Genomic DNA, 22,770 nt, shown 5'->3' with positions numbered 1-22,770 from the left:
GATACTATTTCACCAAAAGATCAGGTTCTTAGGGAGGGAAAGGCAGAAGCTAGAGGCAGCAGATGTCGGGAAGATGGAATCTCTGCCTTCCCCAGGGATGCTAAGAACAACGCCATCTTGAATTGGGGCATCACGTCCTCACGCATAGAAGGTGAATATTGGTTAACCTGGCCCAGGGGCTCTTGCTGCTTCTGCATTTTTGTCCTCATTCGATGCAGGTGACCCACCTCCTCTTCCCTCCATGCCCTCACCTACAACTCTGTTCCTCCCTCTTCTCTGTAGCTTCCAAGACTCTGATCTTGCATTAAGATCTAGATGTCCCTGTTTTCTCAATAAAGACTGGAAAACAGCAAACCAAACAAACTGCCAAAAGAATGTTTATGAGGAAAAGTGAGAGTTTGTGCCCAGTTCATAGAAAATTCTCAATAAAGTCATCATCGTCGTCATTACCACCATCACCAGTTTAAGCAGGGCTGAGGGATGAAAAGAGACAAGAGACCGCCAAGCCTCATCACTGCTATGTCCCCCATTAAAAGAAATGAGCTAGAAATGCAGCAGAAAAAATATCTATGTTTTAAAAAATACAATTACTGTTAAACTGTTAATTCCAAGGAGACATCTAAAAATCCCTCTGCCTCCCTTATGGGATGATGAAAGAGTCATTGTTTGGGGCCACAGAGTGACTCCAGTGTCAGCTCCCAATGTTTTCAGGCACTTAGATATCATTCATCATCAATAAATTGCATGCAAATTTAAATCTACTGATCTGGAACCCTAGCTTTTTGTTTGTTTCTTGGTTTTTTTTTTTTGTTGTTGCTGTTGTTTTGTTTTGTTTTTTTGTGTTTTTTGTTTTTTTGGACATGTGGCTTATAACTCACAGATGAAAAAAACCGAGAGTGCTGTCATTTTTTAGTGAACAGAACAAGGAACTAGTTTCTGGCTCCTGCAATTGCCAACTTCTCTTGAAAGTATTTTCTTTGAGATTGCTTTGGGAAAACAATTTAAATTAAGCTCCCAGAATATGCATTTTTTGAGGATTTACTTTGATAGATTCTATGTAGGTGGTTACTGCAGAATTAATCCCCAGTAAATATGTCTTTGATAATCAGTTGATTTTCATTTAACGCACAGCAACCACCATATAAACTCTAGTCAAGTATATCTTGTCAAGAAAAAAAAAAAGTTGAATAAATACTAACCAGTGATTAAATTAGCTACTTGTTACTATTTGCAGCCAAATCAATTGGATAGATTCAATAGTAAATTTTTAAGTGGGATTCCCTGAATCCCAAGAATAAATTTTATTCACTGACATCGATAGGATTCTCAGGTCTACATTCAGCTCAGGGCTAGTAAGTTTAAATGTTCGCTATCTGGGGATAAATGAAGAAAGCATAAAAGCCCAAATGAAATCCACTAGGAAGGGAATGCTGAGGCCAGCTCATCAGCTGCGCTGTTCCAGGGAGCTCTGTCCCAGACTGCTAGAGGTGGTCTCCAGCCATGCTGTCCTCTATCCAGGAAGCTGACACCTTCCAGCAGAACCCTTAGAAAATGGGCATGGAGATTGGAGTCTGTACCCAAGTTCTAGATCTAGGAGTTAACACCTTGTGACCTAGGGCAAATGATGACCTCCTGAATGAACACTGATTCCCTCTTTTGTAAAATGGGAGCGTAAAAGAATATTGACCTCAGAAGCCTTTAAGTGAGAATTGAATGCAGTGCTAACATACATGAGAGGGTTGTTTACACTGTTCGGCCCATGAATAGATACACTATTATTGTGATGTTTCCCCAGTGAGCAAGGGCTTGGGATAATATAGTCTGATGAGGCTTCGTTGGCAACCAAATGCATTTGGGGGGGAAGTTGGTATCCAGATAATACTCAGATTTCCAGTAGCTGCAAAACAGAACCACATAAGATCTTGGGCATGGGGCCCAGACCCAACTCCACACAGCCAGTGGCTCACCTTCCCAAGCACTCAACCCACCCTCGCTTTAATCCTTTTGGAAGATTGCTCCTAGGAAGTGTTGCCAAATGGGCAGCAGAACAAATTAGAGCAAGACGGCAGCTGACTTACCTTCACTGTAGAAAGAGCCAGAGTGGATCCTGGGTCGAGCAGAGGTCCATCCTTTACCTCCCTTACTTCCTTAGGTGTTCCACGGAGTCAGAATTCTGGAGCTAGAAGCTTTGGGTGTGGTTCACTGCAACATGCCCCCCACCCCTTAGCTGCTCAGGGTCTCCCTTTGGCCCTGAAGGGAAGAGGAAGGAATATACCCACATTCTTATCAATAAACAAGCGCACAAGAAAGGTGCTCCACACCATGTGTCCCCTCCTCCCTGCATTGGGGTGGGAATCTTAGAGAGTCGGGGGGCTCCAGACCCCCAGAGCAGGAAGTGAGCCTGGGAACATGTGGCAGCTGCTGACAGTCACTCCGCCTTCAGAAAGCCACTTGGAATGCAAGCTGTGCCTTGCCTTCATCTTTTACTGCTCTGCCACACTGGTTACTGGAGCAACCTTATTACCAATCTCCTAAAAATCCCCATAAAATCCATAGATCACAGGCTATAGCATTATTACAGCACCAGCTTGCATGATGAGCCTCTGCAATTACTAGCCAGGGGCTGGAGGAAGCCGGCCGTCGTCACCAGGTCCCCACCCACATACACCGTGTGGACCACAGAACCAGCTCCAGAAAGACCCAAAAGGAAGGAAAGAAGAAAGAGCTCTCGGCAGTCTCTCCTTTAAGTTTCCCTTTCTTATAGATCTTTTTCTGAGGGGGTTCTTTTTCTTTCCCTCTTTGTTCTTTCAGTTTCAGATATATTCCTCCACCCACTGTCTCTCTTAGCCTCCAGAAACAGATGTGGGACTTGAGAAAGACAACTCCATAGTTGTCGGCTCCCACTGGGGGACCAGCAGCAGCCGGCGGGCCGTGGGGAGGGCGAGGCTCAGGCCTGGCTGCCTGCAGCTGCGGGAGAAATCTCTGATGAATTTCAAAACCTGCCTCTGCTTGGGACGTGATCAACAGTCACAGCAGGGCTTCTGTGTTTGACTATATGAACAAGCTCAGAGGGAGGGAGAGAATGCAGCCCCTCCCATCCTTCCCTCCCCTGCCACAGTGTAGCGGACTGGAAGGCCCGGGCCAATGTGCATGCCTCCCTGCTGCGGGCATGCACCTGCCCTGAACAGAGCAATCCTGCAGAAGGGGGACAGCAGATCCCGGGTCGTCAACACGCAGCCCCACTGCAGCTGTCCCCGGTCCTCATGTGAGGAAAGTGCCAGGTACAGAGCAAGGTGTAAGGTGGGGCCAGCCTTTGGCTCCTCCCAGAATGTCTGGGGCAGAGAGCTTGAGACACCCACACGTGTGGGGTCCTGGAGCAGCTTGCAGTAGGAGAACACAGGTGGGGAGCGCGCCCAGAAGCCCGCTCATTGGGAACCGCCTCCTCTGCCTCTTTCTAGGCTCTCCAGAAGAATGGCTTATGGGGTGCATTCGTGCTAAATGCTGCTGGAAGGAGGCTGCACATTGCAAACGTCCAAGCAAACAAACAATCAATCAATCAATCAATCAATAAACAAACAAACAAATAAATAAATAAACCCTGTCTCAGGTTATTATAGCCTCCAGCCTTATCAGAAAGGCGGTTGTGGTGCTCACAGAGGTGTTTGTTAAATATTCATTGACTAAGCTTCTAAAGCCTCACTCTCCACCAGAAAGCAATGCGACAGCCTCCTTGCTTTCCCGCCTATGAAATGGGTTGCTCAGTCACTGATTAACTCAACAAACATATAACACGTGTCTCCTTATGCACACAACTGCTCTAGGTGATGGGACAGTAAGGTCACCTCGTTCCTGTCCTCAGGAAGCTGCTTGTTGGATCACAGGATTCCTTTTTAGAGGTATAAAGTCAACCCTCTGGGCAGTAGCCGAAGTGGGAGAAGGGAACGCTGGCCTCTTTTTCTTATGGCTGTGGAAGTCTCTTTCACAGAAAGCTTTCTTTCTAGACATAGCTCTAGGTAGACAAGGAAAAGCCAAGTGGACTCCCTGCTCAATGGCGGGGCCAGTGACCTTATATCTGCTCTGGGTCAGCCTAGTAGGTGAGGGGACCTCAGAGCCCCTCCCCCAACTGTCATTGTGATAGGAAATTACTCCTACAGGCTATTTTTCTTTCTGAGAACCTCAGAGGCCATCAGTGCAATGCTTCTCAAAGTCCCCTCCTCCTACCCGCAGCAACAGCATCACCCACAGCTCTGCAGAAATGCAGATTCTCAGGCTTTACCTCAGACCCGCTCCATCAGAAAGGGGAGGAGCTCAAGAGCCTGCGCGCCCGCAGCCCTCAGTGCTTCCAGGGTCTCCAACGTGGCCGCATGTTGGAATCACTTGGGCGGTTTTTAAAAGCACTGATGCCTGGGTCCCACTTCCAGGGATCCTGATTTCACTGGGTGGGATGAAGTTTGGGGACCAGAATTTGAAAAGCTGCCCCGGTGATTCTAATGTGCAGTCAAAGCGGAGAACTGGGAGAGGACGCTAAAAGTTCTGCTGTTGAGAAGAGGGGCCCTTGGATCCTTACCCTACCCCAGAACTTTGGCTGCTGTGCTTTTTGTTTTCTAGAATTCTTAGCCATTTCCAGACACTTGCACAGTCATTAAGGAAAAGATGCTAATTAGTCGCATGGAAGCTGGCACCTCTCACCTACCTTTCTGGAGCCATCTCACAGATAAATAGGCAATGTGCAGTGAGGCGAGGTCAGGAGCAGTTCCTGGGGCTTCCTGGAAGCACAGGGAAGTGGCTGGCACAGCTGGTTTTGCACAGGTGGCTGCTCAGAGTCACAGAGGGGGCTGCAGGTTTAATGCAGTGGGTGGGTTGGGCTGCACCGCTGCTTGGTCTCAGACGCCCTCCCCTGACACTGCTTTCCCCCCACCCCCACAATCCTCACCTAGGAATGGTGGAGAAAGGGGGGGCGGCTGATCAGGAAGAAAATTGAGATTTCCTAGCTGTTTAGCACATGATGGTGTCTGATGGTGAAAATCGATAAATATATTCACTGGAAAGAAAAGAAAAATCTACCCAGCCAAGCTCTGCGTGAAGCCAGGAGGGGAAAGGAAAAGCATTACTCAGAGGAATGCTGGTCTCCACTGGAAACCCCAGAGCAGCCTAAAACCCGTTTCCTTCTGACATGCTGGGACCAGATTCATTGTCCATCTTGGCATCTGCCCCATTCCACCATTGGACATGTTGCGTAGCTTCTGGGAAGACCTCCTCCCCTATCCTGGGAAAGAATTAGAGGGCATATGATGGACAGTCAGAGCCTGTCCATTATCCGCCCCCCCCTTCATTCAACAGATTCCAGCTGACATTTCCCTGGGCCTCTTCTTACCCACCAACAGAGTATTAGTAGTAGACCTCTCCGGAGTTTGGAGAAGATGTGGGTAGGAAAGGGAAAGGACTTTTGCATTTCAGCAGTGTTCTGCCTTAGAGAAGAAGAGAACACGGAAAAAAGTCTGAGAGGCTCCACCCACCTCCATTCCATTTGGAATGGTGGCTGGAAAAGAGGTTTTTTTTTGTTTTTTTTTTTTTTTTTAAGATTTTATTTATTTATTTGACAGAGAGAGACAGCCAACGAGAGAGGGAACACAAGCAGGGGGAGTGGGTGAGGAAGAAGCAGGCTCTTAGTGGAGGAGCCTGATGTGGGGCTCTAACCCAGAACGCTGGGATCACACCCTGAGCTGAAGGCAGATGCTTAACCACTGCACTACCCAGGTGCCCCACGGAAAAGAGGTTTTAAATCCATCTCACTGCCTTTTAGAAAACTTACCTAAATATACTGTACCTCTAGCTGACCCTACATAATTTTTCTACCTAAAGAGACTCAAAAGCAATCCTCATTTCTTTTCCTTCAGTAATATAGCATGGGGGGGTGGCATAGACCTCTGAATCAGGAGAATAACTGCAGGTCTGTAGGCCTCATTTCCCCCCCCCCCCACCAGTGGCATGGGTAGAGCTGGGAGATGACACAGGCCACACATGGTCTGTTAAGGAAGTGCTACTAAAGGTTACAGAACACAGATGTGCCATCAGGGCTCCGGTGGGTGGATTTCCAGATTCCCAGTTTGCACAGAGGAGGACTGTGGGTGTCAGGGGAGACAGGAGGGACCCTGCTGAGCCCTGGACCAGAGTACTTGCCCTTGCATCCTGCCTCTTTCCTTGAAGACCCAGAAGCCATCGGAGGGAGCCTTTGAGAAAAGGTAGTCATTGGCTCAAGGCCAGAGCTGGTATAGAGCCCAAGTTTGGAGTAAGTATGCAACTGTCAATTTAAACCTTTCTCCTGGGGCACCTGGGTGGCACAGCGGTTAAAGCGTCTGCCTTCGGCTCAGGGCGTGATCCCGGCGTTCCGGGTTCGAGCCCCACGTCAGGCTCCTCCTCTATGAGCCTGCTTCTTCCTCTCCCACTCCCCCTGCTTGTGTTCCTTCTCTCACTGGCTGTCTCTATCTCTGTCAAATAAATAAATAAAAAATCTTAAAAAAAAAAAAAAAAAAAAAAAAAAAAAAAAAAACCTTTCTCCTGGGGGCCCCTGGCTGGTTCAGCTGGTAGAGCATGTGACTCTTGACCTTAGGGCTGTGAGTTCAAGCCCCACTTTGGGTCAGAGTTTGTGTATATGTATTGTGTATATACACATCTCGCAGAAGATATATGCAAGATATGTATATGCTCTTCTCCTAGAAGATGACCTGCTTCCATGGAACATTCTTGAACTACTTTTGGAATGTGTACATTCTGAATTTGCAAGTCCTTTGTGCTCCATGTCGGGCGTCCTTTCTTAACTCTCAAAGGCTGAGGAGTGTCCCCGGCTGAGGGGCTGAAGGGGTTACCTGGCTTGTCCTTCACACTCACTGTCTTAGTCAGGAGTGGAGATCTGGAGAAGGAGAACCTCTTCGGTTGAAACCATGTTGCACAGTTAGGCTGTCACTATTTGTGGTTTTACGACAGCCCTAGAATGAGCAGCTAAAAAAAATCATTGGAATGGATCGGGCTTGTCGTGCCTTGAGTGGGGACTGAATGTCAAGTCAGCCCCATCTGCAATGTCTGGGTTCTCAGTGCGTCAGAAAGGCGAGCATCTGAGCCCCGTCTCAGATTTCAGGACAGCTGCGGGAATTCCATGGCAGAAAGCTCTGCAGTGCACGCGGGGAGGGACCGAAGGCCATCTTGTCCTTGCCTTGGAAGGATGGGGGACAGATGGTGGCCGGCAGATTTTTAATGCGACATGGCAGCGGGGGCAGCTCAAAAGGGCCAGCCTCTTCTTTGAAGTTTTCCCTGATAGTCCCCATTGAATTCCAGGGTATATATGTATTTTTCTTTTTTATTCTACTCAGCACCCAAATGAAAGATACAGGCACCCTGTCCTCTCAGAGCACCCCATGCCTGCCCTGTCCTGTCAGTGATGATGCCGTATTAGGATTCAGCGTCTCCTCGTCTGTCTTCCCTCTAGACTCTAGGAAGGCAGGGATCGTATCTTTCATCTCTGTAGCCCCAGCATTTTGACAGTATCTGGTGTACAGAGATCCACGATTCCTTATCTCTAATTCCAAATTCAAAAAGGTCTGAAAATCTAAAGTTTGCTATAACTCATTTGCAGTAAAATCTGGGCTCGGTGTTGTCAAGTTTGCAAAGTCGAAAAGTGGTAGAGTAGAAACAACAGATCTCTAAGAAATGGCAAAACAGAAGTGCTAAAAGCCACTGCAAGCAGAGGGAAGCCGCGAATTGGCCTCCGACGGCACAACACTGAAGGTGGGTTTAAATGTTAGATATGGGGGCTCCTGGTGGCTCAGTGGGTTAAGCATCCGACTCTTAACTTGGCTTTAGGTCATGGTCTCAGGGTCGTGAGATCAAGCCCCGCGTTGGGCTCTGCACTGAGTGGGGAGCCTGCTTAAGATTCTCTATTTCCCTCTCCTCTGTGCCCCCACCCCACATTCCTGCTCTAGCTCTCTCCTTAAAAAAAAAAAAAAAAGTTAGATATGATTCCCAAAGATGAGGGGGTGGGATAGGGAGATGCATGAGGTATGTGGGATGGCATTCATGCCTTTCCGAGTATTTCCCAAATTTTTATATTCCTCTCTTTCCTCGAAGTTTTCAAGCTCTCACAGGGCTGAGGCTTGAGTCCCGTTTTTGTTTTCTTTCCCCGTAGTGCCCCAAAAAGGGTGCCGTGAGGACCACTTTGGGGATGGTACAAAGCAAATGCAGTCATCACCCAGAATCCCCCTGTTCTGCTGGAAATCATTCTGGGCCTTGTGCATAGATTATGATCAAGAATATTTTCCTGAATAAATGAAAATTTAAAGAGTGTGACTTTTTTTTAAATTAATAAACTTTAATTTTTAGAGCATTTTCGGGTTCTGGCAAAATTGAGCAAAAGTACAGAGATGGCCCCCACACACCCTGCCTCGCGCACCCCCACCCCGACCCCAGAGACCGCTGCTGGTTGCAGTTCCAGGGCCTACATTGACACACCGTTATTTTAATGCCTGTTTGTTCTTCCTTAAGAGTGATAAGCAGGCAGACAGGCCTGGCTCCCCTCAGATCTGATTCAACACCTCTCTCCTTCCTGCCCCCACACAGAGGTTCTTGGTCTACTGAGGAACTTGCCCCGCTGCAAGCGGCAGAGCAGAGACAGAAAAGGATTACAAGCTTTGAAAGGTGTAAACACTGAGAAGGCAGAGAAATCATTCCTGTGCAACAGAGGGAAACACGTAGGCATAGATATTAAAGATGGAAAAAGGCCTACGAGATCAATTCCCTCCCTCGGGGCTCAGAGGAGGGGAAGTAATCAAGGCGCAGGAGCTCCTGCTTTTTCATTCTCGGGGAAAACAAAAGCCTCACATTCTCCCCCAGCTGCCCTTTGCCCTGAACCCAGCGCTCTCTGTCCCTTTCCAGGAGTGCGGCCTAAGGACCGCAGGACCCAACACCACGCCCTTCACACTCTCTGCTCTTCACAGAGCCTTGGCACATTTCAAGTATCACGACAGCCTTGCGACATCCCAGTGGGTGTGCCCGGTGTTTAGAAATCCCTCTGTCTCAAAGAGGAGGCTGAAGGGGTGCCAGCTGGTGGAGTCCTCGCATTGGGGTGAGAGGTGGAGCCGAACCCGAGGCTGGAATGCTGAGTCCTGGGCCTGGCTTCCCACAGGTCCTGGCAGGAGGCGGCGTCGCCCTCAGGATCCCCTGGCGGCAGGCCCTGATAAAACCTGAATGTAGCAGACTTAGCAAAAAAAAGAAAAAAAAGACGACAGAGCACCGTCCTTCTGAAAGTAGGGTGTTTTAATTTGTGTGTAGGAAGAGAAGTTTCTGAGTCAAATCATTTTAGGAAAAGCTTAAGCAAGGCCCCTCACTGTGGACATTGTTCCAGTCTTTAAAATCCGAATGTGGTCGTGAATCTCCAAGAGGAGAAGGAGGAGGCAGCATTTCCTGAAAATATTTGACCACGATTCTGTTTCTGGCAGAGCGTCCCGAGTGAGTATCTCTTTGGGGGATTCAACATTAAGTCTGGTCAAATGGGGGACATGTGGTTATTTTTTGATTCAATCTTCAGCTCTGGGGTGTCGTCCATAGAGGTTCTCAGAGAAGCTTGGAGGAGAAAAAAAACAAAAACTGAAGTCTCTGAGAAGAGGCTAAAAGAGCTGAGTTATTCAGGCATAATAAGAAAAAGATACTGGCAGGCCACTGAAATCGAATTTAAACTATTTAGCACGTTAGGGGATTTGGTACATAGCAAAGGGAGGGTCTGTTCTTGACATAGAAGGCTGGAGCCTGGCTTCCCCTGCGGCAGACGGAGGTGGGGCACACGCTAGGCTGTGGGGACCCTGCGGTGTGAAGGGTGCAAGCCTTCCCAACCAGGAGCCAGGCGAGGTGTGGACCCAGCATCCTGCAGTTCTCAGACAGAGGGTCTCCTAGAGCAAGCATGAACCAAGTTGCATCCTCCTTTGAGGCAGGGGACAGAGAAAAAGACCCAGGCAGGTCACGCTGGCCTTGTGGTATTGTGATAACAAGCAATCCTGTAGAAGCAGATCTGAAGCGTGAGTACTAAGTGTCACACTTCGTGTGACAAGGCGGGGGAGTGAAAGGGTACATGAGCTCATCCCAGCCAGGAGGAGTGGGGGGGAGCTGGGCAAGGCAGAGAGAGGAGAAAGACTCAGAACCAGGGCCATTTGAAAAGGTCCCAGAGCTGCAGATGGACAGTCACCCTGTGGGGACTGCGACCTCCCTCCTGGGTAGGCATTGGCCAGCGCTGACCCCAGGTCACGGAGGCCCCGCCTGAGAGAAAAGAGGCTCCCCTTGCCTTGCAACTTCAGTACCCATGCCTGAACTCCCCCCTTGATCTCTATGGTCTGTGTCTCCTCCGTTCCTTCCTGACCTTTCCTCAATGAAGAGGGGGAGAAGGCAGGGGGAGGTGAGGGTGGAGAAGAGGGGCAGAGAGCCGCGACAAAACAAAAGGAAAATCATGAAGGGAGGCTGGGCCCGGGGGATGGGCTTCTTGCAAAATCTCGCGTTTCATTAAATATAGAAAGGTAGGATGAAAAAAAATAATATTCACTCATTGTTACAATTTCAAAGTCGGAAGCTGGCCTTGATTTCAAAGAACTTGTATGTAATGTGATGCATGGCTTTCTCTTCTGTCTCTCTTTTTATAGGTAAGTGACATTTCATTCTGCTCATCCCCAAGGCAAAGTTGGATGTTTTTAAAGTGGAAAAAAAAATGAGCGGAAAAAGAAACGGGGAAGGTGGGAAGAGGTGGCAGTCGAGGGGTCGCAAAGGTAGGTGCCCACTGAATTCATCATCCTTTGCACGGACAGGCGAGGGGGTGGCTTGTCCCCCCCCCCGAGAGTCGGCGGTGAATGCCTTTCCCGAGGACTAGAGGTCCAGGGCGTGGTTGTGGCTTTTGAGAAGGGAGACACCTTTGCTCTTGGAAAGCGGTTGGTTGCCAAGGGGTCTTTCTCTGGTGAAGTTTTGATTCTGAAATGAGCTGGAGTTTTGTGTCTGATGCGATGAATCAGCTCTTTCGCTGTGCGTTGGTGGCAGAGGAAGTAGGGGAAAGAAAACATGTTTACAGCTGGAGAGGCAGAAGTGAAAACTCCCAGCATAGGAATGTGGAAGGTGACGGTTTCTGTCATGATCGCACTGCAAGTGGTGTGGAAATTTCTGGATAGAACAGAGATTTGTGGAATTGGTGGGGGAAATTGAGGTCCTCTGGTACACTACGCATCATTTACTTAATTTTAAGGCGTGTCTAATTGCTGTGGACGTGTTTTTCTATGCCTGCCTGGTCAGTGAGGCTAAAACACCACTTACTTTCCTCTTAGCATGAAGCAGACTGGTTTTCTAAATCTAGAGTCACTATAATCTCCTTATTTCTTCTTGGTCATTCAAGGAAGGCATTTTGAAGTTCAAAAAGACTCATTTGGGTTTTCTCCTGTTCTGAAATTCCACGGCTCTCCCCAAAGGGTAAAGCAGAAATGCTTTTAGTTTTTCCTATAACTTGCAAGACATCCACTGGGGTAACTGACTGATGGCTCTGCCCGCATGTATTGGTTATTTTCTTTGAGAGATAGAAATATAAAACATTCTATTTAACAGTCAATAAATCTAGATGGGGAACATAAAACCCAATTCAATAAAAATATTTAAAATGTGCCATCTTCTGTTCTGTCCAATTAAGGGACATAAACAATTGATTGGAGGATGGGTTGATAGGAAGGGGAAGAAGAGAGGTACATGTCCAATCCATGCCAAGGTCCTCAGAGGAGAAGGTCTCATCCACGCAAAAGAGACAAATCTGTAGATAGTGGGAATTTTAGAAAGAGGCAAAAAAACCCAGAATTCAGTATTAAAGGTGTTTAATTCCGTTTCTAAAATGTGGATACACAGATGTTCTTTATTTTTTTTTTTAAAGATTTATTTATTTATTTATTAGACAGAGAGAGACAGCCAGCGAGAGAGGGAACACAAGCAGGGGGAGTGGGAGAGGAAGAAGCAGGCTCCTAGTGGAGGAGCCTGGTGTGGGGCTTGATCCCGGAATGCTGGGATCACGCCCTGAGCCGAAGGCAGACGCTTAAAGACTGCGCCACCCAGGCGCCCCCACAGATGTTCTTTAAATTCTCTTTTCCTCAGTTTCAACAAAGAGGATAAAAGCTCAACACACAACTTCCTCCCCTGAAATGGGAGAAGTCTCATTGTACTTGGAAAATCACAAAATCTCTCTTTCCTCTCTTTGCATGATGTTGTATCCAAGCTTGTGGTCTTTTATTATATTTTCACTGAATACATGGTGACTCATCTTACATTTTCATGGCGTCAGGCAGGACTGGGAATGCTTCTGGTTGTCCGCCCAGCATAATGGGGGAAACGAAGCTGCCATCTATCTGGGTCCCAGGCCAAGTGAGAGCTTCGCACACATCCCCAGGCTGTTTTGAGAATGAAGATACCCTGCAACCTAGAAGCAGTCCTAGAATTTTGCCCAATGGGGCAAGAAGAAGGTGGGGTTCTTTCTTAGTCAAAGGGCTTTCTGTAACCCCTTGAATATAAAGTGCAAGTGTCTTTTTACTACCTTTCAATCGAGGTTGATTGGGTCAGTGACTTAGTTGGAAAATTCATCAAGTTCTAGAATTCATTGACCAAGTAAGGGCTGTGATATAATTTCTTCCTTGTCTTGATATTCTGCCTTTTTTTGCAGATGGCAGAGTTGAATGGGCAGGTTGGGGGAGGCAGCTGTCCCCCCCCAGTCTCGTCTGTTTGATACCTCAGCTTGCTCTGTCTCTTCTCAGAGACAGGGGTCTTTGCCAGGCCCGGATTATTGTAATAGAGGAAATTGATGCTTCGGAATTTCTTGTTCATCAGGAAGTAACAGGGTATATGTTAATTTTACAAGAAAAATTTCCACAGAGCATATAAGTAAGTGCACGGGAAGGTTTGATTCGCGTTAGTAGGCTGCAATTCTTGAACTATGAGACTAAAGTGCTATTTGCACCTCCCTTATAAACAACACATTCCCCAGCATCGCTCTGCCCTGTGGATGAGGGGGACGAATGGGTGGTGCTTGCACACGCATACATCCCCGAACACACCACCGCTTGTAAGTACGCATGCACGCAAATGCGTATTTTTAGATGCAAACGCACATAGCTGTGATTTTGCTGTTGAAAGGTGACAAGGACCAAAGGCCTTTCTCAGAATCAGATCTGCCCTCTCGCTATTGTTTCCTAAGAGATGGAGATATGTGTTCTGTTTGAGTCCCCCATCATTTATCAAACGCCTGGCCCAGCAGCCGTATTTAACTTCACAGCTTAGAGGCCAAAAGCACCAGATTCTTCATTTGCTTTGGAATCCATCAATCTGGTAGCTTCCCCAGCTTCCCGGCCCCTGGTTGGCATAGTGAATCATGTGGGGTCCGGCATTGATCTCCCTTCTTCTGTTTTTGTCTCTACTCCGGGTTCTGTGCTCCTCCTTGACCCTTCTGTCTGTCTGGGCCACTTCCGGCCTGGACCCTGGACAGAAGGCCAGGCTTTCCGATGGTTGGATTTGTGCTTCTTGGGCACCAGGATCTCTGGGTTTCAGGAAACAGCAGGGAGTATGAGGTGCTACAGACTGAAACAAAGGATATATCGAATTCCACAGGCCCAGCCTTCTGCCACCCCCGCAAAGCCTGCTTTGGGGACTGCTGAAATCCCCACTCTTCAGGCAAGGAACATTTTGTTACATTTCTTTGAAACTAACCTTTACTGAGTTTCAAACACCATGCTAACCAATCTCTCTCTCTCTCTCTCACACACATACACACACACTCACACATATTTTGTTTTCAAAACAATCCTATGATGTTGGTTTTATCATCGTCTTTTTATAAACAAGGAAATTAAGGCTTAACAAAACGGGATAATCTGCCTAAGGTTGCTTGACCTTGAAGCCTGAATTTGAATTTGTACCTCTCTGACTCCAATATCCGGCTCCTAACCTCTTGTCTTCCACCTACACCACCTGTGCTCTGTTGGAAGTGTAGAGGGTAACAGGAAGGAAAGTCTTTAAGCTACATTGGGCTTGCTCCTTTCTTGCTCTTTCCATCAGCCAAACTCTTGGCCACATAGGCAGTCTCTAGACAGGGCTGTGGAGGAGCCGGCATGGGCAGATGAAATTTCAAGAACTGGACACGGGCCTAGAAGAACTTGGGTTTGAGGCCTGCACCTGCCATGAATTTGCTGTGTGCCCTCAGGCAATTTATTTAATTCTCTGAGCCTCAGACATCATGACAAAGGCATATGAAATATAATACTGTTTCATAAGCTTAATGGGAGGCCAAATCAAATCAAAGTCTCCTACCCAAGAAAGTCCTTTCTGTCATTCCCCAAAGCCCCTTTTCACTCTGGCTCAGCAAATCTCCAAGTCCAGTTCTTGATTTTTCTGATGAGGCCTAGAGTTTTTGCCAAGAGCAAGGAATGGTTCCTGGCAGCTTCCTGAGCCTTCCTTCCGTTCCTTTCAATACCAGGCCTAGGGGGGGAGCAGAATGAGCCCGCCAATCACTCAGAAACACGTGGGGCCCCAGGAAATGCGATGCCCCCCTCCCCAGCGGCCCGCCCCCGCCTGCCCCGTACCAAACCAACACGTACGGTGCCTACCCGTATCCATTCCCGTGTCTCTTCTTTCTCTGGTTCCCTTGATTGTGTTACTAGAACGACACAAACCTAGTGGACTGGAGATGTAACTCATTATCCCAAAGGCCAAAGGTGATCAAATGCAGGTATCGAGAGCGTGATTAGTGCCCTCTCATATCCTGCTTTAGGATTTCAACCTTTCCTTCTTCCAGCAACACTGAACGGCTGCTCTCCTACAGTGGCCACCATGCTTTAATGGCAGATTAAAAGCCGAGAGGCTGAACAAAGGAACTAGGACCAGCCGGCGTGTCTTTGGAGCTTGTGTGGCTGGCGAGGAGCTCCGGGAACTGAGGCTGTGGGTTCATCTATTAGGCACTGGGGGGCCACATGTGTGCCCACCATGTGCCGTCGGGAAAGCTACTCTCTAAATGCTTCCTGTGTTTGCCGGTGGCATTCACGCACTCCCTCCTGTCCCTCAGGGAAATTAAGAGAGGATCTCCTCTTAAGACTGACAGCTGCTTTGTCTTACCCCATCCTTTCCATACCTCATCTCTGGAGTGAGTTATCTTAATCCTGACATTTGCCCAACCATTCATGGTAAAAACCTTTTTTGTACAGCAGGGTGAAAACTATTTTGGGTACACAGTGATTACATTGATGTGAGAAGCCAAATGTACATGCCAGGCAAATGAGGGATAAAGGGCTTTATCTAATCAACAAGGGCACTGTTGTGGGGCCGACGTTGTGTCCCTTCCAAAGTAGGTATGTTGAAGCCCTTATCCCAGTACTTCAGAATGTGACTGCATTTGGAGATAACGCCTTTAAAGAGGAAATTAGGGGGAAATTAAGGTCATAGGTGTGGGCCCTCTGCTGGTGTCCTCATAAGAAGAGATTAGGACACAGACACACACAGGAGAGACCACATAAGGACACAGGGAGAACATGGCCATCTATAAGCCAAAGGGAGAGGCTTCAGCGTGAAGCCAAACCTCCAGACATCTTGACCTTAGATTTCTAGCCTCCAGAACTAAGAGAAAATACATTTCTGTTGTTTCAACCTCCTGGCCTGCGTACCGTGTTATAACAGCCTATGCGGACTGATAGAGTCACAGCGTGAGTTCATCAAGACCCACGCGAGTTGTCTGGGAACGTGCAGAGACTCCTATGGGCCACAGAAAGAAGGCAGGTTTGCAGGTCAAATCCCTGCACGGCCATATTTTGCTTGACCTTTGGCAAGTTACCATGCGGATCCTCGGTTTCCTTATCCATACAATGGGTATGATAGATATGTCACTACTGTTGTCAGGACTAATTGAGATACGGAATAACAAATATTGTCAGACTCTAGTGCTCAATATCCAGTTCTCTAACTCTTACTGTTTCTTTTAATAGTGATAGGAATAAATGCAATTTTTGGTGTGTGGCAGGTATTGGGCAAAAGGCTCACCTGGGGCACTTCCTTTAATCGGGCCTCTTTTCTCCTGTTAATTGAAGACGAGTCTGTCCTCAGGACTCTGTGCTAGGGTTGTTGAATTCATCAACCTGCAAGCCAAGGTCTGAGAGAAGGCTTGTACTCTCTACTCTTCACCCCTCCTGACTGATACTCGTCAGCGCTCAGCCTTCCTGGCTTGGGGAGAAGGACCGCCTTGGATGGCTGCTCATGAGAGGTCCAGACCCCCTTTCCTGGGCTGCCTCATCGCCTGCCAACCGTAGGTGTTCCTCGATTAGCCTGAAACTCACAGTTACAAACAACTGAGGCCAACCTCGAAGGATTCACTTACAATGATTTGAACATCATTAGAGATGAGGCTAGTGACCGTGAACACATAGTGCAGCACAAACACACACGGTATTGAAGGGGCTGGGGTGTCAAGTATTCTGCCAATGTCTTGGTCTATTTGGACATGGAGCTTCGCCTGAAATGTGCCCCTCCCGGAGCAGCGGACCTCGGAATGAAGAAACATACTTGGCGAACACGCACAGTTCTGACATCCTGAGATGAGGGAAGCCCTGACCTCCAGGCAGAGGCTGACTGAAAGCCGAGAAACCCTTGCTGGCATTCCCATTGTGCGTTCACCAGTGACACAGTCCTCACTCAGCATTTCAGGTCCTCGGACAGACAGAATCAGTCCAAGGGACGTGACTCACAGAGCTACACTCACAAAAAAGTTGATGGACACACCAGAATTCCCACTGAATAATTTACCATGGGGGAAGACATGTCTTTCCAGAGAGTGTGGGAATGGACATTTCTGGAAGCTGAGTTATTGACAAGTTTTTTGGTGGGGAAAGATCTAAAGTAGAGGTCCTCTGGTATTTTCTGACCCAACATAGCTGAGAACGAGAGCTGCCCACCCCCATTGGTGGCCATACCGAGGGCTACCGTAATTTTCCGTTAGGGGCTTGACAGAGGAGCTCGGGGAGGATGGAGCACTTTGAATTGTCCCTCCCATCATGCCATTAACATGGCGCTTAGGACCCCAGTGCTAGGAGGTGAGTGGGCCTTGAGGGATGGCTTATCTCCCCTTGCCATCCCAGCTCTTTGTCCACTTAAAATTCCTTAATTTAAGAGAGTCCTCCCTCTGCCTTTAAAGAGGAGGACCCAAATCCTCAATCAAAGCCACGAGGCTCTGGAGGTTCTGGTCTCTGCTGCTCTCCAGCTTAGCTCTGTCCTCTCTCCAGCTACATGGGCAGCCTTGGTCTTAGCCTTGGTCTTTGGTCATTCTGCCTGGAAAGCACTCCTGCTCTCACTTTACCTGAGTGACCCCAGGTATCCTTTATAACTCCATCCAAGACCCTTCCTTGGAAAAGCCTTCCTGGTCCCCAAGCTGGATCACGGCCTGGGATCCACCCTTTTCCCTCAGTGCATTTGTTCTGATTGATCCTGAAGTATTCATTGGTGATTTGATGCCAGCCCAGTACAAGACCAGTAGCTCCATGACAGCAGGTGCTGGAGCTGCTTTGGCTCCCCATAGTCTACCCAACACCTGGAACAATTTAGGTACTAATCCTGCTCATGGAGGGACTCGGGGAAATGTCCCTGTTCCACAGAGGTGCATTCCTTCGGAAACAGGGTTAGATCAAGAGCGAAACATCTCTGGACAGCCTTTTCAGGAAGGACACAGCTAGGTTCCTCTCCGCGCTTGCTCGAGGTTGAAAGAGCTCATTGTAGACCTCAAGAGGTTGAGTAGTTCCCAACTCTGACCTCTTCCTGGAGCCACTGGGGGAGCTTTTAAAAACACTAGTGCTCTTGCCCCATGCCTCGAGGTTCCCACTCAAATGCTCTCTGGGTGGGCTTGATCTTCCTTACGTGTTTCCATGTGCAGCCGGGCTTGGGGGCCCCTGCTTAGAGGCATTCCCTTTCCCCACTGTGTGAGCTTTGATTAGCTCAACTCCAAGTGAACCTTTCTTTCAAGTTCTCGTCATTGCACACTGTGCAAACCACTTCTGGTGCTTCATGTAGCTTGATCCTCATAATATCAAAAGAGAGCTTTGGGCATTCCTATTTCGTGGATGAGAAAGCACAGTCCAGAGAAATCAAGCATCTCAGGGAAGGACGCACAGCTCTCACATGAAGAGGCAGGATTTGAACTCATGTCTATCTAATTCCAGAGCCTGGCCTAGAGATGCTATATCATTTCAGCTCCCATTCTTTTTTTTTTTTTTAAAGATTTTATTTATTTATTCGACAGAGATAGAGACAGCCAGCGAGAAAGGGAACACAAGCAGGGGGAGTGGGAGAGGAAGAAGCAGGCTCATAGCGGAGGAGCCCGATGTGGGGCTCGATCCCATAACACCGGGATCACGCCCTGAGCCGAAGGCAGACGCTTAACCGCTGTGCCACCCAGGCGCCCCATCAGCTCCCATTCTTGTGTCTCCTATGACATTTACTCTCAGGGATGCCCGGCATTCCTAGGGATTCCCAGGTAGCTCAACAACCTGAGAGTTGAACAAAGGGCACTGTGGCCACTGCTCTGAGCCGTGCTGGCCCTTTCTTGTCGAACAGGAGTAAGGTGGAAGGTATAATGAGACAGAAGCAAAGACTTAAGACAACACATTTCCCCCTTGTAATCCCCAATTTTGGACAAACATGGGGCCCAGAAATGAGTGAGGGAATTAAATTAACGAACACAATTTCTCCCTGTCATTGAACTCTGACTAATGAGTCTATTTCTGGGTAATAAAAAGGAGCAGGAAGTGACAAGGCAGTGTAATGAATTAGTGGCCCAGAACCTCGTTAGTCAGAATAATCTTTCCACGAAAGATAAATGATGCAAACATTAATTATCAAGCCAGGGTGGAATGCATCCCATTATTTGGCTTTCTAAGAAATCTATCCCAGTCATTATGAGGCATTTCAAACAACAACAATAATAATAAAGTCAAGGCTCAGTGAGAGCCCTAACCCCCCGGGAGACTCGCTGATGGTGGGAGGAATGGGAACCAACCAGCTCTCTTTTCAAAAGGGGCCATTCTGGATTCTCCTGGAAGCCAGCTGTGTGCTCTGGGTCATGTTTCAGGACGATTCCCTGGCCCCAGCCTCTGCATCCTGCAGCCTAGCTGTCTCTCCAGCTTGGTTATTCGCCGCCCAGGCTGGGTCCTTAGTTTCAGGTGAGGCTAGGAGTTCAACAGGCACATTCTCCTCCATCCAGAAAAGAAAGCACAAGGCCCTGGTTTTTGCCAGGAACTCCAGTACCCTAAAAGGAGAGGAGTCAGAGATCATAACCATGGAGGAAATGGAGGGTAAGGGGTCAGGCTCTGGAATCAGCTAGCTTCAGATCCTGGCTCTGCGTGCGTGAAAGGGTTGGCTTGTTTTTTCATGGGAGAACTGGTAATAGTGGAAGTATTTAGTTAAGAGGATTGTTTATGAGGGTAAGTAAGGGGCACACAGAAGATGCGTGGCACCTGTTAAGGGTTCAGTGGATGGCATCGATTTTTTTTTTTTTAATGTAGTGCTCGGGCTGTAGAGCTGGCAGACTGTTGGGGCAGCCAAGACAGTTCCCTTGTAAGGATGAAGAAGGTGAGACAGGACAGAGCTGCAGTCCAGCCAATGTCACACAGGGGGTGGGGGTGGGGTGTCGGGGATGAGCACCTGGCCTCCTGGCTGCGGGCTCCCAAGCTTCTGTCATCTCAGGCTGCTTTGTCGCCTGGAACTTTGGTAGGAGCCCAGAAGGGAAGTGGGGAGAGGGAGGAGGACTTCGCTCAGAACTGAAGTCGAGAAGGCTGAATCCGTAATAAACGTGGTGGCTGAGGCCGTGACTCGGGATAATAAATAAACCGGAATTAAAAACTATAAAAAAAAGTACTCGGCAGCATCCTGGTAATAAACTTGTCCGTGACTTCACAGCTTAGAGGTCCCTCGACTTCTAAAGACTTGAGCTGTCTCGTGACTGTGCAGGGGTCGGCGGGAGGCCTTTGCTGCAGGGGGAAGGTGCTGGAGTTAGAGGGGCTGAAAGGTGGCCTCCTTCCAAGCCCTGTCTGAAGTGGAGGCGGCCGGCTGCTCTTGTTTTTCAGGTTTCCTTGTTATCTGAATGGCAACTCTTGGTCATGAAAGAGGAAAAAAACACAATTAATAGGGAATGAATTTTAATTGTCTGACTTCTCATTTGTAGGCGATTAAAATGAGTTCCGTGTTAGGCAATCATTCTAAGATAACAGAAGGCACCCCAAAAGCGCTCCTCTCTCCAGTTGCCTCTGGAGCCTCTTCCCTGGGGGCCCAAACTGGGGCTTTGGGTTTTAACCAAAATGAACCAAATGCAGAAAAAATAGGGGAAAAAAATTAACTTACTGCCAGAATTTTTTTCTTTTTCTTTTCTTTCTTTTTTTTTTTTTTTTTTGTTGAGGACCAAATGCCTGTCTTAGTTATTCTGTGGCATTGGTTTCGTTCACATTTGGGGAGTGCCGTAGGAAGGTTGCTTGGAGGACAGGGTTCAGCTGCGTTTGGGCCACTTCGGGGGATCAGCTCATTCACTGTCCACCTGGAACTGCGGCTGCTCATGGGGCTGCCCTCTGTCCAGGAAAACAGAGCCTGGCCACGTGGGACCAAGGAGAGGGGACCTAAGAAAGGCTTCCCCCACCCCTTTGTCCTCTTCCCCTGCCCAACCCCACTTGCCTCTTGTTGCTACAAAGGGTCAGGGAGCTGAGCTTCTTTTCTTTTCTTTTTTTTTTTATTAAGCTTTACTGAGGTAGAATTGACAAATAAAAATTATATATATTTAAGGTGTACAATGTGGCAATTTGAATACATTGTGAAATAATCCCCAGAATCGAGCTGATTAACATAACCATCCCCTCCCCTAGTTACCATTTTCTTTCTTTGTGTGCAGTGAGAGCACTTGAAATCCAGCCTCTGGGCAAAACTGCAAATACACAATACAGTATCATGGACGATAGTCACCTTGCTGTACACATGTCTCCAGAACGTACTCATTTTGCGAAACTGAAACTTTGTACCCTTTGACCAACAGCTCCGCTTCCCCCCACCTTTCTGCTTTCTGCTTCTATGAGTTTGAACTTTCTTAGATTCCACTTACAGGTGATCACGCGGTATTTGTCTTTCTGTGTCTGGCTGTTTTCACGTAGCATCAATGTTCCTAGCAGCACAGTTCACAACAGCCGAGATGTAGAAACATCCGAAGTGTCTGTAGATGGGTGAATGGATAACGAAGACGTGGCGTGTAGACAAGCCGTGGGAGGTCACTCAGCCTTAACACAGGAGGGAATCCTGCCCTTGGGGACAACATGGATGGACCTGCGAGGGCTCTGAGGTTTCCTTGTTCTGACACAGGGCTGTCCGCCGGCACAGCCCGCTCTCCCGACTTGGCCAGTGCTTTCCCCAGGGATGGTGGGTCCCTGAGTCACTAAGAATGTGACAGATCCTTATATGTAGGTGAATGAGACCGAGCTGCCCTGTGTGAGGAGTGGGACAGCCTTCCTGTGGAGATCGCAGGCCCCCTCAGTCCCCTCCCTGAGGGCTGTGGAATGTAGACCTGCTAGTTCCTAGAAGCCAAGGGTCCTGCTAGCTCCTTCCCTTTCAGCTCTCCCCATGAGGCACGCTCTCCCTCCCTGCTCACTCTTCTCCAGTGTGTCCCCCTCTTCCTCCTGTGCCTTTCTCACTCCCATCTTCCTTGCTCCCTCCCCTTCATCACCTTTTTCTCATCCTTTCTGTTCCCCCTGCTTGCTCTCTACATAAAAGCACCAGGAATTCCTCCATAGAAGGTTTGGCTCAAGAATATGCTAGGTGGCTCTTGGCTTCTTGCCTTTCTAGGTATGCTCTACACTCAGCACTTTATGGCTGTCAAGGAGCCATCTCTGTCCCCCTCGGGCAGACCCATAATCGGCCTGGAAGGCCAGTTCCACCTCCTCTGTTCCCTGGGGCTCTATCTGGCTTCCATTCTCACCCCCACCCCCAGCCCATCACTGCACAATTTATTCATGGAGGGTCAGCAGCACCTGTCTCCTTCCATCTAAATTACCTGCATATTCAAGGGGATTAATTCATAGCTCCTGCTTGCACTTGCCTTATTAGTTCTGGGCTTTGCAGAGAATGCTGTTAAATCAGTGCTAACTCTGCATCTGGTGGAGCGGTGGGATGAGACCTAACAGGACTCTCCCCCCCGCCCCCCGGACTGGGCATACCTGTAACTTAGCCTAGCTGGTGAATGGCTTGGAGCCCTGTGAAGGTCAGCCAAGAGCCAGAGTCATAAGAAGTTAACGCCTGGTGCCAATCTGCGGATCACCCGAGGTTGACCAAGTGCCAGTCAACAATAGTTGATCAAAGGCGTGACCAAAAAAAAAAAAAAAAAAAAAAATGGCGGAGAAAACTGTGATCCCTGAGCTTGTTCCAGAATGGGGACCTCGGAGCTTGGTGGAGGCAATGCTATTTCTTGGTTTGGGAGCTGAGGTCTCTTTGAAGGTCAAGGCAAAGTCTGGGGTCCCGGGAATATGGTGCCCTTTGACAACGGCAGTGGCTGAGCTCAGTAGCAGCGGCCCCCTCCTGCACCTGGCTGCCTCGGAGCGCTAAGCAGGCAGGGACTGCTCCCCCCACCCCACCCGCTGCCCCGCCGGCACCTCCACCTGCAGCAGATGGCCAGGTCCTGTGATGGGCACTTCCCCTGCTCCACTCAGCATGCCCCAATTCCTC

The 22,770-nt window shown here is 48.5% G+C and overlaps 1 protein-coding gene across 6 annotated transcripts in view; it reads left to right on the top strand.

The window, feature by feature from the left end:
- The window catches only part of NTM (neurotrimin), a 929,604-nt gene that overhangs the window by 267,666 nt on the left and 639,168 nt on the right, over positions 1-22,770 (top strand). Inside the window, exons 1-2 of one of the 6 annotated variants that reach the window (XM_087868269.1) lie at positions 7,997-9,498; positions 10,677-10,799. The exons of 4 other annotated variants lie outside the window; for them this stretch is intronic. In XM_087868269.1, coding sequence (XP_087724395.1) covers positions 10,742-10,799 — 58 coding nt within the window. In that variant the 5' untranslated portion in view covers positions 7,997-9,498; positions 10,677-10,741. Of the gene's footprint in view, positions 1-7,996; positions 9,499-10,676; positions 10,800-22,770 lie in introns of those variants that run through there. One more of the 6 variants, XM_087868270.1, reaches the window with a different exon arrangement.

Source organism: Ursus americanus, chromosome 16, assembly GCF_024610735.1.
Source record: "Ursus americanus isolate L20-20 chromosome 16, mUrsAme1.1.p, whole genome shotgun sequence".
NCBI lineage: Eukaryota > Metazoa > Chordata > Mammalia > Carnivora > Ursidae > Ursus > Ursus americanus.
Note: the sequence above shows the minus strand (reverse complement) of the source record. Positions and strands in the feature narration are given on the sequence as shown.